The 17,193-nt window shown below is 37.2% G+C and overlaps 1 protein-coding gene across 1 annotated transcript in view; it reads left to right on the forward strand.

Moving 5' to 3' along the window:
* Positions 1 to 16,918, forward strand: part of SEMA3E (semaphorin 3E) — a 108,958-nt gene extending 92,040 nt beyond the window's left edge. Inside the window, exons 15-16 of the mRNA XM_060156162.1 lie at positions 894 to 1,033; positions 16,300 to 16,918. Of these exons, the coding sequence (XP_060012145.1) occupies positions 894 to 1,033; positions 16,300 to 16,752 (593 nt within the window). The 3' untranslated portion in view covers positions 16,753 to 16,918. The remainder of the gene's footprint in view (positions 1 to 893; positions 1,034 to 16,299) is intronic.
* The last annotated feature ends 275 nt before the right edge of the window (positions 16,919 to 17,193 follow it).

Raw genomic sequence — 17,193 nt, forward strand, 5'->3', positions numbered from 1 at the left:
GGCACCATGATTGGGAGACCAGAGATATTTATACACAGATCCAGAGACTGTGGTCCGGGATCAGTTTGCTAGACCCCAGGCTGAGTCTGGATTTGATGCAAGATGTAAGCCTCTGAGAATATTAGCTAGAGAAAGGTGGCATTATAGTTTTAGGGAAATTTAGGGGTCAGTTTTGAATGCAAGGAGGACTCAGACATAGAAAAAAAAATCCTGGGATCTAGTACTGAATTTGATCTTGGTTAAAACAACAAAAAATAAATCCACTTGCTTTTATTCGAAACTGCAGTTAGGTATACTTGCCTCTATGCCCATTTGAGTTCAAGTTCAGTGAGAGCCTTTCTGGGCCAAAATACAGATTATAATCAAGAAGCTCTGGTTCACAAAGTCCTTAGTTCAGTTTCGTACTCTTTTCTTCCTTCAGGAGCCCCGTATCTGGATAAGTGCCGTCCATCGTCAAGATAACGCTCACACTTTTGTTTATGTAGTGCCATATCTCCTTGATTTCTGCTCTCCGCTTTTGGTTGTAATCATGAATTTTAGTTCTATGCCTTGCTTAATTGTTTGGTGCTTACCTTGCCCGCTTTATCAGTGGATGTTGCCACTGATTTTCCATGAATTTAACACTGATGCACCTTCTTACCTATCTGACTGTTACATCCTTTGGAACCAAACTCCCAGTTACTTCCTTCTGTCTCACTCCATAGCCTGCTGTGCCTTTTTAATGCCTAGATTTTGGTGTGCTACTCTCCCTACATAACTCCTGTATAGAAATTAACAATGAGTAATAAAAGTTATTCACTTTGCTCTAGGGGTCTGAATAAAGAATCTTTTAAAAAATATTGTTTACCAGTAAAATCAAAGTCTCAAGGCTGATGTTAACATTTATGTTATAGGGGATGTTTTGGATAAGACTGAGGAGCGATTGGCCTATGGCGTAGAGAACAACAGTACTTTGCTGGAATGTACCCCGCGATCTTTACAAGCAAAAGTTATCTGGTTTGTGCAGAAAGGACACGACACAAGAAGAGAGGAGGTAATTCATAGCTGCACATCCACACCGTGGTATCTTGCATACAGTGTGCCATCAGTAAATAGATGATGCTTTATTTGGGTACTTAAAAATTAAACAATCTATTGTGCTGTACCTGTCATTTTAAAAGTGGGTTTTTTTTTTTATTATGTGTGACTTATGTACATATAAATATATATGTGTATATGTATAGGTATATGTATGTATAAAGGTTTTTAAATACCTGTAGATTTTTATATACATCTATATATTTATAGACATATAATTTTATAGACATATATAGACATATATCTATAGACATTTATAGACATATATAAATAAATTATGTATGTATGTATAAATAAAATTTGGAACCTAGAATTAGATTTTAACTTTGGAGCTTTTTCCGGCTTCATGATTTTAGTGTCATGTTGTAAAATTATAGTCTCAAATTGTATCACCCAAGGCAATGTTTCAGAAAAATAGCGAAATTAAACACCATTATCACATATATCTTAGACACATGGATAATAGAATTGAAACAACAGTAGCAGCGACATTAAACCAGTTGTTGATAAAGCTATTAAATCATATGTGAGACATCAACTCAGGGGTTCCAGTGTTGTCCAAAAAACAGGCATCAGCTCTTTTATCCTTCTAAGCAGGTTTAGTGGTGGAGATTATATTTCTATAATTATCTAACTAATGAGAGAGGAACGAGTTGGGCTGCTTTTACTGATGGAAGACTAGGCAGCATTTAAAGCACACATACAGAACAGGCTGGTGGCAAACACTGTATAGGTGCATGCGGGTCTAGGGAGCTGGTTTTATGTAGGGAGGGGTCAAGGGTGTGAAGCATGTAAAGCTTAGGGAAGGCAGATAAAGCATTGTTGATGTGGGCGTTGAACTTAATTTTTACAAAAATGGAATTAGAAAAATAGAAAATAGAAGAAAATTTGGTTATATTAAAGGGTGATAGACTTGGTGAATACTGGGGAAATGGTCCTTAGTAAAGAGAGGGTTACAAGTTGAATAAGGGGAAGAAATTCTAGAGGCCTGCCTTAGGACACAGGACAGCTAATAGGTACTCATAAGATAGTGAGTCAGGAAAGTCTGTACCTCATTTTGACGCTGGAGACGAAACCTTTGTCATCGGAAGTTTAAATGACTGATTCTACATGTAGAGCACAATTACATTTTATGCCTTTTTTTCCCCTAGCCTGTTGTGAAACTAAAAACCCAACATGTTTTTGGTCGAGAATCATAAAGTACATTCTGGGAACTGACTAAATTTCTATATCCCATGTTCCTGGGATAGCTATTAGAGAGGAAGATGATACCTCAACTTAACAAAGACTATTAGAGATAATATAGAAAGGCAATCAGGAGAGGAAAATTCTCCTAAATTTTCATGACATCATAACAATAAATACGTGTCCAAAAAAGTTACAGTACATTGCACTGAAATAAATTATTGATTTAGTACTGAAGTATTTTCCATTGCACAAATCTGAGATAAAACTGGTTTTTAAATTCCATTGTAACTGACTTGGCAGGAGAGGACCTGGGAATATTCTATAGTTCTTCCAGTTGAATGGCTTCAGAAGACAGAGAAGTAATTCTTTCATCAGTAGTTTTCTTCACTCAGTATGTTCTGTTTCTGATTTGGAACTTAGTGTAATCTGCCTCATTTGGAAAACTTTACCAAATCATTTAGACATGCTGCATCCAGTAGTGTTCAATTTTAAGTTTCTTTATCATATTAATATAATCTACTTCTTTTCCCCCAAATTTTAGTCCCTATTTTCAACTACATTCAAATTTCCCTGGTATATTTACTGGTACTAGAAATTTTGAGTTTACTCTATGCATGACAAGTTGTATCATAATCAGGTAGTGCCTGATTTCTGTAGACATAACAATATATATTGAGTTATTCACAATCTAAAACAAAACAAAACACACAGTTGCTGACTTCGTCAAAAGCTGAATGTGTGTGCTGTGTACACAGAGCAAAATGACTTTACGTGTGTATTCTTTCAGAGTTTTTTAGAGTCTGTTTAGAGTTTTTTCAGCGTTTAGAGTTTGGACCATTTTTGCATTTATTATAGTTACTATAAGACATACAAGATGATTTATTATCAAATCTTGACCATTGCACAGGATGTTTAAGTTCAACTAGTCCAATTCTTAACTCATGTGGGTATGTGTTTTTAGAGTATCCCTGACAGTGGCCGTCAAGGCTCATCCTGGACGCTACAAGCCACGGTCAGCCCATAGCCTTTCTGAAAAGTTTTGATTGTCGTATCCTTTTATTGAACTGCTATTGTTGAGTCTGGAATCCACTTACAGATCCACCCTCAACTCTCCTGAGCTGTCCAGAAATCAGGTATTCAGGTGGATGACGTTTTTGCTCCAATTAATATGTAGAAATGCTCCCTCCATAACCAAATTTCTAGAACGCTTTTAGCAATTCAGTTATCTGGTTTCTAAACTGGATCACTGCAGTTCTCTCGAATATGCACTTTATAGTTTCTTGCTTCCTTGAATAATAAATATGAAACATAACATGTTATTAATTCCAGAAATGTTTATGGACAGCCTAATTTATAAGTAATTTATAAGTACTTCATAAGGGAGCATCTTCCCTTGGCTTGACGACCTGGTTAATTGTGGTGTGTATTGTGATTCTGACACCCTGGGGGAGAAGCCTTCATAGAAGGGACTTGGGAGATGAGGCTGTTCTTTAATATGCATCTACTGTATACGGGAAATGGGGTAGGCGCCTTACCTTCTTCTTCTCGGATCTCACAGCTGCACCTTAGGCATAAGAATCCTCATCTTACAAATGCAGAAACGAAAACTCAAAGAGGTAGAGCTCATAAAGTCAGTTACAGACCCAAGGTTTGAACTCAGGTATTCCTGCCTCCCTAGCTGAGCTGCTTCACATTTATTCAGCAGCCAAGTAACGAGGAATTTGCTATCTGCGTTTTATAAAATGTACCATTTGATTCTTAAAAATGTATTTATAGATGAGATCATTGAGACACAGAATGTTTAATCACTTTCCTGGTTACTCATAGCTAGTGAGGCAGATTCAGATCCAGGTCTCTTAGTTCTTTCTACTAACTCACACCATCTTCTGAAATCAGAATTCTAAATACAGTTTCACATGCTCTGGGACAAGCATGGGGCAAAGGGAAAACTGTTCACTGCAGAAGTTCTGGAATTTGATTTCTGAAAAATGCTCCTGTTTTCAGATATATATATGTGTGTGTGTGTATATATATGTGTATATATATATTTTTTCCATCAGAGTTTAGTGGAGCGTGCTGCCTCAGCTTTGTTGGCACTCTACCTCATTTTCTTGGGTTTTAACTAAAATAACGCTTTATTCATTTATTTGAAACTTATTTAGTGAGCATCTATTATGTCCTGCTTTCGTAAAACTTGTACTCTGGAGAACAGAGAAAGATAGCAATAATAATAATATGACTAAGTAAGAACATTCTTTAAAGTATCAGTTGATGGTAAGGAGAAAAATACAAGAGAGATTACTTGCAGGGAAAGGTTGCAATATTAAACGGGTGGTCATGGAAGGCCTTACTAAGAAGTTCACCAACAAAGTGACATTTGCAAATGACTCGACAGAGGTGAGGTAATAGGCCACTAACAGTGTTGGATAATGGCTTTCTGGACAGTGAGAACAGCAGGTGCCAAGGCCCTGTTTCATCCGGAGGGCACCTGATATATTAGAAGAACATCAGAGTGGAGGGCCACGTGGCTGGAGGAGACAGAGCAATAGGGAAACTAATAAACTGAGTCAAAAAGTGAGGTAAAGGGCCAGCTCATGCAGGGATTTGTAGGCCCTTATAAAGGGCTTTAGTTTTTGCTCTGAATTAAATACAAAGCCATTGGGTAGTTTACAGGAGAGCTATGACATGGTCAAAATTCGGTTTTAAAAAGATGACTTTGGTTATTGTATCAAGACTGTAGCATGTGGGTGTGGAGATAAGGGTGGAAGCAGGGATGATAGGGACATGCATCATCATGTTCAACGGCACAACATTAACTGTCAGTGTGCCCTTCACCTACGAAGTCAAAGGATGGGCAAGTGACCACCTCATACACATAAGAACAAGTGCTTCACATATATTCTTCAGTATTATTGAAAATTGTGAAGGCTGTTTAATATATTTAATATCTCAAATGGAAAGCATTTTCAACCTTCTGTTCTCCTCCCCAAGTGCCTAAAATTAGTGTTTTGAATTCAATAAATATTCATTCAGAGCCTACCTTAATAGGTGATGAAAAAATCATAGCCTTAGCCTTGTTGAAGCCTATAGGCTTACAGTGTATACAGTAATACGAACAGATAGTTATAATATATTGTGTTCATTACAACGTAGTGTGAAACCATGGGAAAAGAAAATTGTCTCAACCGGCAGGTCAGCTGTGGACGTGGCACTATGGACACTTAAGAAAAAATCCAAGGCAGAGGTGACATTTGAGCTGTGTTTTAATGGATAAATAGAAGCCAACTAGCAGAAAGAGTGGGGTAATCATATGTGCTGGAGAGGACAAACAATACGGTCATTGTAGATCTGTGGAGGACATGAGGATGCAACAATGAGTAGATCCACCAAGGAACCATTTCGCTTTATCTATAAGCCCATGAGAATGCCTTAGACAAACTGTCTAGACACATTACTCTAGAAACTGGCTTACCAGCTTGGAGGATAGGCAAGCTGACAAGGAGACCATTTAAGAAGGTATTTCAATGGTCAAATGAAAGAGTTTTGATCAAACTAAACAGTGGTTGTAGGAAGGGAGAAGACAGATTTTAATTTTTATGAGATAACATTGAGTGCATTTGATATTTGAGATAAAAGAGAAATGATCAGAAGTGATTCATATGTTCCCGGTTTGGGTGTTTGTGTGGTTGATGGTGCAGTGATGTGATTCCAAGAATACAGGGAGGAGAGGAAGAGTTTGATTTTGGCCGTATTGAATTGGGGCTCCAGTAAAGCATGCGGACAGAGCTGTCCTTCTGGTATATGCGTGCCTGGGAATATAAAGCCCAAAGGAAAGATTTGGAATGGCAAGAGATGTGTGAGAGACATTCGCAAAGAGGCGTTAAATTCATGGAGATAATAAAAGTAAGAATAATATAGCAAGCATCTATACTTAAATATGGCTTACTGTGTGCCAGGCACTGTCCTATGAATGTTACCTGTAGTAATACTTTTAATCATTGCAACAGCCTTATGAAATAGATAGAATTATTGTCCCCACTTTATAGATAAAGAAACTGAAGCACAGAGATTGAGTTACTTGCATAATATCACATAGCTTGTGAATTTGAGCCAGGTATTCTGGTTTTAACCCTAGGCCCTTAGTTACACTGCAGTGGTGCCTCTAACAGCCATAGCCTGCCTTGGAGGCTTGGAGTAAATAAGAAGCATTGTGAGCTAAAGCTAGAAGCAAGGGGAAAACGCACATATAGGGAAAAACTAGGAGAAGAAAAAACGCTAAAAGTTGAAGAGTAAAATCGTTAGGGAAACAAGTCATCATTGTAGTTAACATTCATTTAGTGCTTCCTGTGTGCCCTGTACTGTGCTAAGTGCTTCATGTGTAGTAACTTTTTTAAAACTTACAACATTTCTCTGCAGTAGTTAGTATTATTATGTGCATTACAGAGATAAAATTAAGTAACTGATGTAAAGTACACAAATGGTAAGTACCACTAGAGTAGTATAGCTTGAGGAAGTAGAGATGGTGCAGATGGGGATGTGGTATAGTAGAACTCAGAGAAAAGGAATTGGATAAGGACAAAGTAACAAACAGCACCCGTTGAAAAATTCAAAAAAATAAGTGCCCAGGCTCTAGTGCAAACATTCAGTAGAATGGTTAAGCCAGGAGCCATCTAGCAACAGGTGAAGTGACGTTGATGCTCAGGGCTGTGTGGGATTAGAACCAGTTCGTATAATGTTCTCGACCTAAAGGTTTAGGTGAGAAGTTTGAGAGAGGTCAACAGTAGGAGACGAGAATTGAAAGAACTTCTGCTTTGCTTTTTTGGCTTAAGAAAAACAGTGACTTGGTCATGGTTAGAGGTTGAAGGGAAGTAGCCATGAAGAAGAAAATGTGCAGTTAATTGATGAAGCAAGATGAAGAGTATGGGAGAGAATATCATTGCAGAAGTGACAGGGTGAATTCTAAGAAGGAAGAGGAAGAACCCGCTTTCTCTGAACTGAGGAGAAAAGAAAAGAAAGATTTTATGTATGTGGATAAGGGTAAGTTCATTTACAGAATCCTAGTTTAGCTGTTCCATAGGCCTTCTATAATTGTTTAAATTAGGTGGCCGTATATATTTCTACATATAATTTGAATTTGGAATACAGCTCAAATCTTCCTTTTATGAAGGAGGTATAAAGTATGTTTGTGTGATTGCAAAGGACAGAACTGTTAGAAACACAACTAAATCACCCCAAAATGATATACCCTGGTTTATGAAGTCTCAATTTCTGCAGTTTGAGATATTTGAATTGACAAGCCTCCAAAATAATTGCAAAACTTTAATTCTGAGTAACATCCCAAAGGAGAGGCATCCCTACTTGTTAAGGCATGTGGTTGGAAAATTGCATTATTTCTCTATATATTTCTCTTTCTCTAAAATGCATGAGCACTGTATTTTAAAACTAAGTAATTGAGGGACTTCCCTGGCAGTCCAGTGGTTAAGACTGCCTTCCAATGCAGGGGGTACGTGTTCAATCCCTGGGCAGGGAGCTAAGATCCCACATGCCAGGGCCAAAAAACCAAAACGTGAAATAGAGGCAATATTGTAACAAATTCAATAAAGACTTTAAAAATGGTACACATCAAAAAAAAAATCTTAAAAAAATTTTTTTAATGAAATAAAACTAATTGAGGAGAAATTGAAATATGCATTGATTTGCTTAGATTTAAATATTTATTAGTTCACTGTGTGTAATTTTCACTTATCATGACAAAGAAAGCCGTAGTTTCTTCAAGCTACTCAGATTAGTGTAACTGCTCACGTTAATATGATCCTCATTTTGAATGTTTTAAGTTTGGAGTATATTATTTTTAGCCTGAACATAGAATAGTCTTTGGAACCTTGACAATAATTTAAAACAGAAGTTGGCGAAGTACAACCTGCGGGCCAAATCTGGCCCCCAGCCTCGTTTATAAATAAAATTTTATTTGAAAACTGCCACGCTCACTTGTTTACCTGGTGTCTATGATTGTTTTCATGCTACAGCTGCAAGGTTGAGTAGTTATAACAGAGACCAGATGACATATGAAGCCCCAAATCTTTATAGCCCTTTACAGGAAGTGCATTGACCTCTGATTAAAGAGCTCAAAATGAAAACGTATACAAGTAAAGTCTTATTAAGTACCTCTGTACTTTGGACAAAATATCTTTTCATGAAAAACCAAGCCCTCATTTTGTGCTGAGCACTATAATTTCATTGGAATGAGTTTTCAGCAAAACCAAACAAAATGAATATTTTCTTGGAATGTGCTCTTTGGGATTTGATTCTTTACTGACAAAACCAATGTGCATCCCAAAGACACTGTAAACAAGGTTGGGTTCTAGGAAGGAGTTCATAAATCCCCAGTGGGGAAGTTTCAGAGCAATCCCAAAATGCGTAAAATATTCTTCATGCCCATGCCAAAGTGGTATAAGGCAGGCCAGTAAGCTGCTGGTCCATAAGACCATCATCATCATTTATCCCTTGGTAAGCATGGAAGATTTATTTCCCCCTTGATCTTTGTTGATCCTTTCCATTGGGGATTCTCTACTTAAGGGAAACTATTTTTGTGTGTTTGTGGGTCTTAAAAATAAAGTATCAATTTTATGCACTGTATAGACTGCTTAAGTAATGCTCAGATGTGCATGTTTATTATAGAAAATTCAAGAGAGGATGTAAGTTGACAGCAAAACTCCAAAACTTCAATTTGACTTTACTCTCTCAATTCTTTTTTAACTCTCTACCAAAAATTTGTCACTTCTTAACTTCGTCTTCAGACCACCTACTGAGTAGGATAAATTCATCAAAGTTATTTAAATATTGTTGAGAAATCTAAGAGGCATAGTTACCTTATCAGTCAGCAGTTCCTTCTAGATAACTTAGAGTTCATTGCATCTATGCTAAATTGGTACAGTCTCCATGAAAGCATAATTTTATTGATGATTCAATGCATTACGGAGACAGCTTCTCTTGTAAAAACAAAAGAAAGAAAAGTGGAGTACACAGATTACATCTTTTAATGTTGCAGTTGCCTTATGTAGTCAAAACTCGGAAACTTTTGAAGCAAAATTTTATCTTCATTGTACCATCTTGTTGGCTAGAGGACTCATGTTTTCTTGACCTTCACCAGTGCTAGCTAATCCATGACAGGGATCAGTGACAGCCCTAAGTTTACATTTCTGTCTTTATTTACATGTTTTGAAAGCATCAGATTTGTTTCACGTGAATATTATTTCTTTGTTTTTCTTGTTATCATAACATTAAAGTATGTGAACTCTTTGCCTCGTTTGAAACATCTGTTTAGTAGTTTTGATGTTTCTACTTCAGTCTGTTAAAAAATGTTCTCATTTTTTCTAAACTAACAACTATTTACAGGTAAATATTCAAAACTTACATTTTTGAACCTTGACAGGCATGTTTTTATAATGTCATATGCCTCGTATTTTAGTTCTGGAGTAATTAGCAATATAGCTTATTAATTTCATTTTTTCCATTGCAATGGTGAAGACAGTTTCTATTGTATGAAGGGAAAATATAAAGCAGCTATGTGATCATAAGAATGGATCTAGAGTTTCAGGTAGAACTGTCTTCTGTTAATTTTCCAAGAGAATGCTGAACACCTTTGAAAATTAAACATATATCTTTCTAGATCTATGGAATCAGATCACGATCTGTTTAATCCCATTGAGACCAGTCTGACTGTGGACATCTGATTAAACGAAGTAACATGGTAATGCAGAAAGTAACTTTAAAAGTATATTTTAGAGACACTTGGATCTCAGAATTTATCATACTTTCCTCTTTCCTTTGGTCACTAGGAAATTTAGTTTGGAATTTATACTCCAATTAGAGTAGCTGTTCAGTGCCTTATGGTATGCAGTTTTGTGTTCAAACATTATCTTTACTTTCATCCTCTGTCCTCTTATTCCCTTCATCCTGATCATCCTGATATTCTTTTTTATTTTTTTATTTTATTTATTTTGCTGCATCAGGTCCTAGTCGCGGCATGTGGGATCCTTCGCTGTGGCGCATGGGCTCTTTGTTGCGGTGCACGGACTTCTCTAGTTGCGGCATGTGGTCTTCTTTCTAGTTGTGGCTTGCAGGCTCCAGAGCGCGCGGGCTCAGTAGTTGCGGCACGCAGGCTCTCTAATTGTGGCATGCAGGCTCTAGAGCACACGGGCTCAGTAGTTGCAGCACGTGGGCTTAGTTGCCCCACAGCATGTGGGATCTTAGTTCCCTGACCAGGGATAGAACGCACATCCCCTGCATTGGAAGGCGGATTCTTAACCACTGGACCACCGGGGAAGTCCCCTGATATTCTTATCTATAGAAATTTTCAACAAAACATTACTTTTAAACTGCTGTTTGCTTATTTTCAAACAATATTTCTAAAAGTATATAATTATAGTATACTAGAGGATGAACAGATCTTACAGACAATTTAGTTTATTGTTTTCCAAACCAGGATGATCACTACGAACATTTGGGGTTTATTTTATTTTTTATTTATTTTATTTTTTTATTTTTACATCTTTATTGGAGTATAATTGGTTTACAATGGTGTGTTAGTTTCTGCTTTGTAACAAAGTGAATCAGTTATACATATATATATGTTCTCATATCTCTTCCCTGTTGCGTCTCCCTCCCTCCCACCCTCCCCATCTCACCCCTACATTTGGAGTTTTTGTTGGTTTGTTTGCTTTGCTTTTTGGTTCTTATTTTTTACTTCAGTTGCATAATTTAATTATACTGCTTAGTTTATGGCACATTGTCATGATCAGTCCACACAAATGTCCTCTCTTGTTTGACTTTATTTTTCCTAGACCACCTTTCTCCATTTTCATCCTTGCTTCCCCATGTACATCCACTGTAATGATTGGGACAAGTCCAGTACTACATTTGTATACTGAACAAGTATGTAACATTTTTAGTGTACATGAGCTGAGAAAATAAATGTATTGTGTTATAACCCTTATTGTGCTTCTGCTTTTTAAAACTCAGCACTATGTTTGTATGGTTTATCACCGTTGCTTTGTGTGTCTCTGTTTCATTGTTTCTGAAGGCTGCTCATCCCATCGCGTGTATTCACTGCTCCTAATTGATCCATTCCCCTACGAGTGGACCAAGAGTGTTGTTAATTCTCACTACCATATCTTCGTTTTTTTGTTTTTTGTTTTTTTTTTGTGGTACGCGGGCCTCTCACTGTTGTGGTCCCTCCCGTTGCGGAGCACAGGCTCCAGACGCGCAGGCTCAGCGGCCATGGCTCACGGGCCTAGGCGCTCCGCGGCATGTGGGATCTTCCCGGACCGGGGCACGAACCCGTGTCCCCTGCATCGGCAGGTGGACTCCCAACCACTGCGCCACCAGGGAAGCCCTCACTACCATATCTTTAATGATCATCTCTGCAGGTAACCCCTTATAGATCTGAGTGAAAATTTCTAAATTATTATCTGTCAACATCTTTCATTTCTATAAGTATTGCCAGCTTGCTTTGCAGAATTTCTGCACCATCTGCACTCTCAAAGCAGTTCATGTGGGTTCCCATTTCCCTATATCCTCACCTATATTTGGTATTTTCTATTTTTTGCCTTTCTTCTGGGTATAATGTAGTATTTCGTTTAAATTTGCGTTCCTAAAATTACTAGTAAGGTTGAACATTAACTTTGCATACTTATTAAACATTTGGGTTTCTCCTCTGAATTGCCTATTTATATGCTTTTTCCATTCCATCTTTTATTTCTCTTTGTTGACTTTCAAGAATTCTTTGCATCGTCTGTGTATATTAATCCATTCTTGAATATAAATATTCCAAACTTCTTTGATATAGTTGATATTTTGAATACATTTTTCACAGTATAGAGTTCTTATTGATGATAACTTTCTTCTCAGCATCTTCTTGTGTTAGATTTACGTTTTCTCCAGTTGGATCTTTAATCTGAAGTAAGTACAGCTTTACTTGCTCTCTGTATAGTGTGGTAGGTTTCCCCAAATGAGCTATTAAGTAATTCATCCTGTCTCTCTTGGGGAATCATCTCTGTCATATAGCAAGTTCACATTGGAAAGTGTTTTTAATAAAAGGAAATTTTTATTTTTATACTGTAATATATGATACATTTTCTGTAAGTCAAACACATTTTTTTTTATTGAAAGAAGGCCAGATAAACAAACGTATAAAATTGTTCGTCTTTATTTCTTTACTAAAACTGATTTCATTGTTAAATATATTCTGAACTAACCAATTCAAGGCCTATGTCTGTCCATTTCCTATAAAAAGTGTGGAACCGTATCATATGGTTGATACACATGGACATCACTGCTTCTTCCTGACTAGCTACCAGATGTGCAGGGTTCTTTGTTCAATTACTTTTTTTATTTGACATTATGAAACATACTGAATCAATCTTTATAGCTAAAAATATTAATACCATTTTCAGTAAGAAATTTTGTTTTTATTGATTGCCTATAAGAATATTTGATAAAGTGATGTATTATGTACCATCTTCTTTTTTTTATATAAATTTATTTCTTTTTTGGCTGCGTTGGGTCTTCGCCACTGTGCGCGGACTTTCTCTAGTTGCGGCGAGCGGGGGCCACTCTTCATTGTGGTGCGCGGGCCTCTCATTGCAGTGGCCTCTCCTGCTGCGGAGCACAGGCTCTAGGTGCGTGGGCTTCAGCAGTTGCAGCACGTGGGCTCAGTAGCTGTGGCTCGCGGGCTCCAGAGCGCAGGCTCAGCAGTTGTGGCACACGGGCTCAGTTGCTCCACGGCATATGGGATCTTCCCTGGCCAGGGCTCGAACCCATGTCTCCTGCATTGGCAGGAGGATTCTTAACCACTGCGCCACCAGGGAAGTCCCTATACCATTTTCTTGACCAGGGAAATCTGGCCTGCAGACAGAACAGCTGGATGAAAACAATTCTGTAATAAAGATTTGATGTTGAAGATATCCATGTTAACAAAAGGGGAAAGATTACATTGTGGAAAGAATTAAAATCCAAATTTCTCAGTCATTTTTTATTTTTAGGCATATTTTTATCATAGGCCATGGAAGATATATTTAACTTTCAAAGCAGTTTAACCTTCATAGTGTACAGCTGTCCAGACTCAAGAGTTAAAACATCTTTTCCTAAATTTATGATTCACTGTAACCAGGAGGGGAGACCAAAATTCCAAGACAGGCACTATCTATAACATGCAAATAAATGATGTAGGACAATTCTCATTGTAATTGTCGTGCTTCCACATTTTTGAACCAGTCTGGACTTTATCTATACACAGTGCAGTTTCTCAAACTTGGGTTTCTGATTATGAAAGAAACACCTGCTTTTTATACCAGACTTCTAAACAGAAAACAAAAAACAAGAAACTACTTCTCGTCCAGTGATGAAAGGTTTGTATTTATTTCTATTTTTGCTTTATTTCAAAACACTTTCATAGACTGCTTGCTCTATGCCAGAAACTAGGCTAGGTGACTTTCGTGTTTTCTCATGTATTATTCACTCTCACAGGAGGTATAGTAGGGAGAGATCAAAGGATCATATTCGTGATGATGTTTGTATGCAGATTCTTTTCAGGGGAAGACAGTGTCCTGGAACTGTTTTTTCTATGTATCTGTGGAGCACAGACCTCTTCTTTCATTAGTTAGTAACTGCTTCTGAAATCATGCTTGTTTCCTCTCTATCCAAGTCATTATTGAACTTACCTAGAAAAAGTGAATGACTTTTGGATGTATCTTTACGGGTATACCCCATTGTTTTGCATGTTTGTGCGCTATGAACTAATTAGTATGTTCTCATTTTTCAGTGTGTTCTGAGCACTCACTGTGGAATATTCAGAGTGATTAGGAGATAGGGCTTTGCCATTATGAAACTTAGTATATGGTTCAAGAGATAAAAATTGTATGGAAAAATAATTTGAAGAGGAATAAAAATACCAACTTATGTACTACAGATGTGAATGCTATTGAGTTACAGAAAGAAACAAAAGATTTTTGTGGGCTGTAAAGAAAGTATTCATTTAAGAAGGGGAAATTTAAACCTAGAAGGAATTTTTTTAAGTAATGGATGGGTGGAGTTCCCAACAACAGAAAGGAGTTCAACTAATGGAAAGAAAGACTAAGGCCAGAATAAGACCTGGAAGTGCGAAGTAAGGGGAGAGCTCAGGGGCCAAGAGCAGTGGCAGTTGTGCGGAGGAAGGTTTGATTCTAGTATTGTATAGGTTCCCCCCACCACCTGCCGTTAAAAGTAAAACATTTTCTTGGGCTGCCATCATCACTTAGAATGTTTGTTAAATATTCACAAGACTGAAACCAGAAATGCATTCTTTATGCTCATAGCTTTTATTCAAATATAGAATGAAAATAAATTTACAAATAAATATATGCATCATTTAAATGTTTATTTAATGTGATGACTTTTTTTCACTGAAATAAGGTATCTCAACGAACATATTTTGGAATACAGACTACCACGTACGTGTGTGTACGTGTGTGTGTAAAACATCTGTCCACAGCACCTTGTGCCATATGATGACGCAGTTCCCCACACACGTTGTTCAAGTGACCTCAAAACTTTTTACGTACATTAGTACGTAGAGTTGTTGTTTGGTTTTCATATGGCTGGAATGTATCAGTAACATATTAAATTTACCTTTGTTCTCAGCAGCTGGAAAGTATTCAAGCTTTAAAAATGGTTCAGAATAAACACAAAGACTCACAATGAGGTTGATCTTCCACACGATCCCAAATAGAGTTTATTAATTTATATTGATTATCATGAAAATAAACACATTAAGAAATCCTTCTAGAAAATTCATTCATCTCCAGAAGTGTTCCTCTTCCACCAACCCTAGTGAGAAACACCACATTAAGCTGCTTTGGGATAGACAATCAGAAAGGCAGAATCTGGTTCCTTGAGCAATGCTCACCTGCTCAGAGGAGCAATAGAGTCTGAATAAGTTCTCAGTCAGGAGCATGACGAAAAGGAGTGGACTTTGAAGAGTAGAATAGCGCCCATATGTTGACATAAAGGAGAAAGATACCAGGTAAAAGAAAACTTATTACAGGACTGTTGTTACGTATTTGCAGGTAATGTTGCAGGCTCGGGTGTACAAAGGTTAACAGGTGAAATGATGGTATTAAGGGAAGGAGATACTTTGACATTGGGTGTGAAGGAGGCCTGAAGAAATGACATTTGGTTCAGCCTTTCGGGCTGAGAAGGAACCAGCCGTATGGGAGTCCCTCTAGGTCCTGAAACAGAATGAAGTTGGGCACGAAAGCAGGAACAGAAAGAAGAAGGATTTGGGGGAGACTGCCATGAGATAAGGTCAAAGAAACAGTCATGAAATACGTAGCAAAAAACAGTGAAATGGAATGGATGGATTTTTTGGGGGGTTTTTTTCCGGTAAGGAGAGAGAGTATAGGTATCCCAGCTCTCTCAACACAGGTCCTTGTAGGTACATTGAGCATTATGATCTGGGAAACATAAGAACCCCTGAGCTAATAATGTGAGAAATGGCATTTGTTCTGGCATTACAAAAGAAATTAAATTTGACAAATCTTCATTTCACTCAAACTTTGAGTGCTATGCTGAACTGGGAGAAAGCTCTCTCAGTTTGCTCTTAACAATACTGATGTAAATTGACCTCAAAGTCATTGATAGGAAGTGATCTCAATATAAATAAGTTCAGGACACACACACACATACCTGATGTAATCACCTCTTTCTCATATATATTTATACTATATTTATATATAGTATAACAATATAAATATAATATAAAAGAAATATATATATTAAAATATGAATTATAAATAAAATACTAACATCATTTATATAATATATAGTTAATATACTCATATAATAGGTATATAATATATATAATTATATATATGATTTTTAGGATTTCATCATACGATAACAAAAATGAAAAAATTCTAGGTAGTGGAAAGGGTTATAGGTTGGCGTTCTTTTGTCCTGGGTAATACTCCAGTGCCGTTGATTTTCTTGTTCTTGCAGGTGAAGACAGATGACAGAATGGTTAAGATGGACCTCGGTTTACTCTTCCTGAGGGTACGCAAAGTGGACGCTGGGACCTATTTTTGCCAGACAGTAGAACACAGTTTCGTCCATACAATCCGTAAAATCACCCTGGAGGTTGTGGAAGAGGAGAGAGTGGAGGAAATGTTTACCAAAGACTACGAAGAGGACGGGCCTCACAAGACGCCTTGTCCTGTTCAGAGCAGCATCCCACATGGGACCAAACCCTGGTACAAGGAATTCTTGCAGCTGATTGGTTATAGCAACTTCCAGAGAGTAGAAGAATACTGTGAAAAGGTATGGTGCACGGATAAAAAGAGAAAAAAGCTTAAAATGTCCCCTTCCAAGTGGAAGTATGCCAACCCACAGGAAAAAAAGCTCCGTCCCAAAGCAGAGCATTATCGCCTGCCTAGGCATGTGCTGGACTCCTGATGGGGCGAAACCAGCTACTGGCTTCTGAAGAATTTATATTTAGAAACCAAAAAAAAAAAAGCGAAAGAGAAACCATCCACCTTCTTTGCATTACTTAAAAGAGATTTCTGTAATACAGAAAGGACTATAAAGGTGTTATGATAAATTATTCTATATACTCATTTGACTGGTTGAACCTTACATAAAATTACCTAATTTTTTAAAAACGTTATTGCTTGATGATTTCACATTATATTTATCAAAAGGTGACCATAGCTGTAGCTTTGAGTACTTGTCTGCTTTTCCATGGCAATTATTATTTTACCCTGGGAAGACTTAAGATTATTGCAATATTGCTGAAAAATTAGAGATTTTCATAATCATGGCAAAAATATACGTTTTGATCCTTCTGAACTTTGCCTTTCCACCACGATGTAAAATATATAGAATATCAGATACTTT

The sequence above is a fragment of the Lagenorhynchus albirostris genome, chromosome 8 (genome assembly GCF_949774975.1).
Source record: "Lagenorhynchus albirostris chromosome 8, mLagAlb1.1, whole genome shotgun sequence".
Classification (NCBI taxonomy): Eukaryota; Metazoa; Chordata; class Mammalia; order Artiodactyla; family Delphinidae; genus Lagenorhynchus; species Lagenorhynchus albirostris.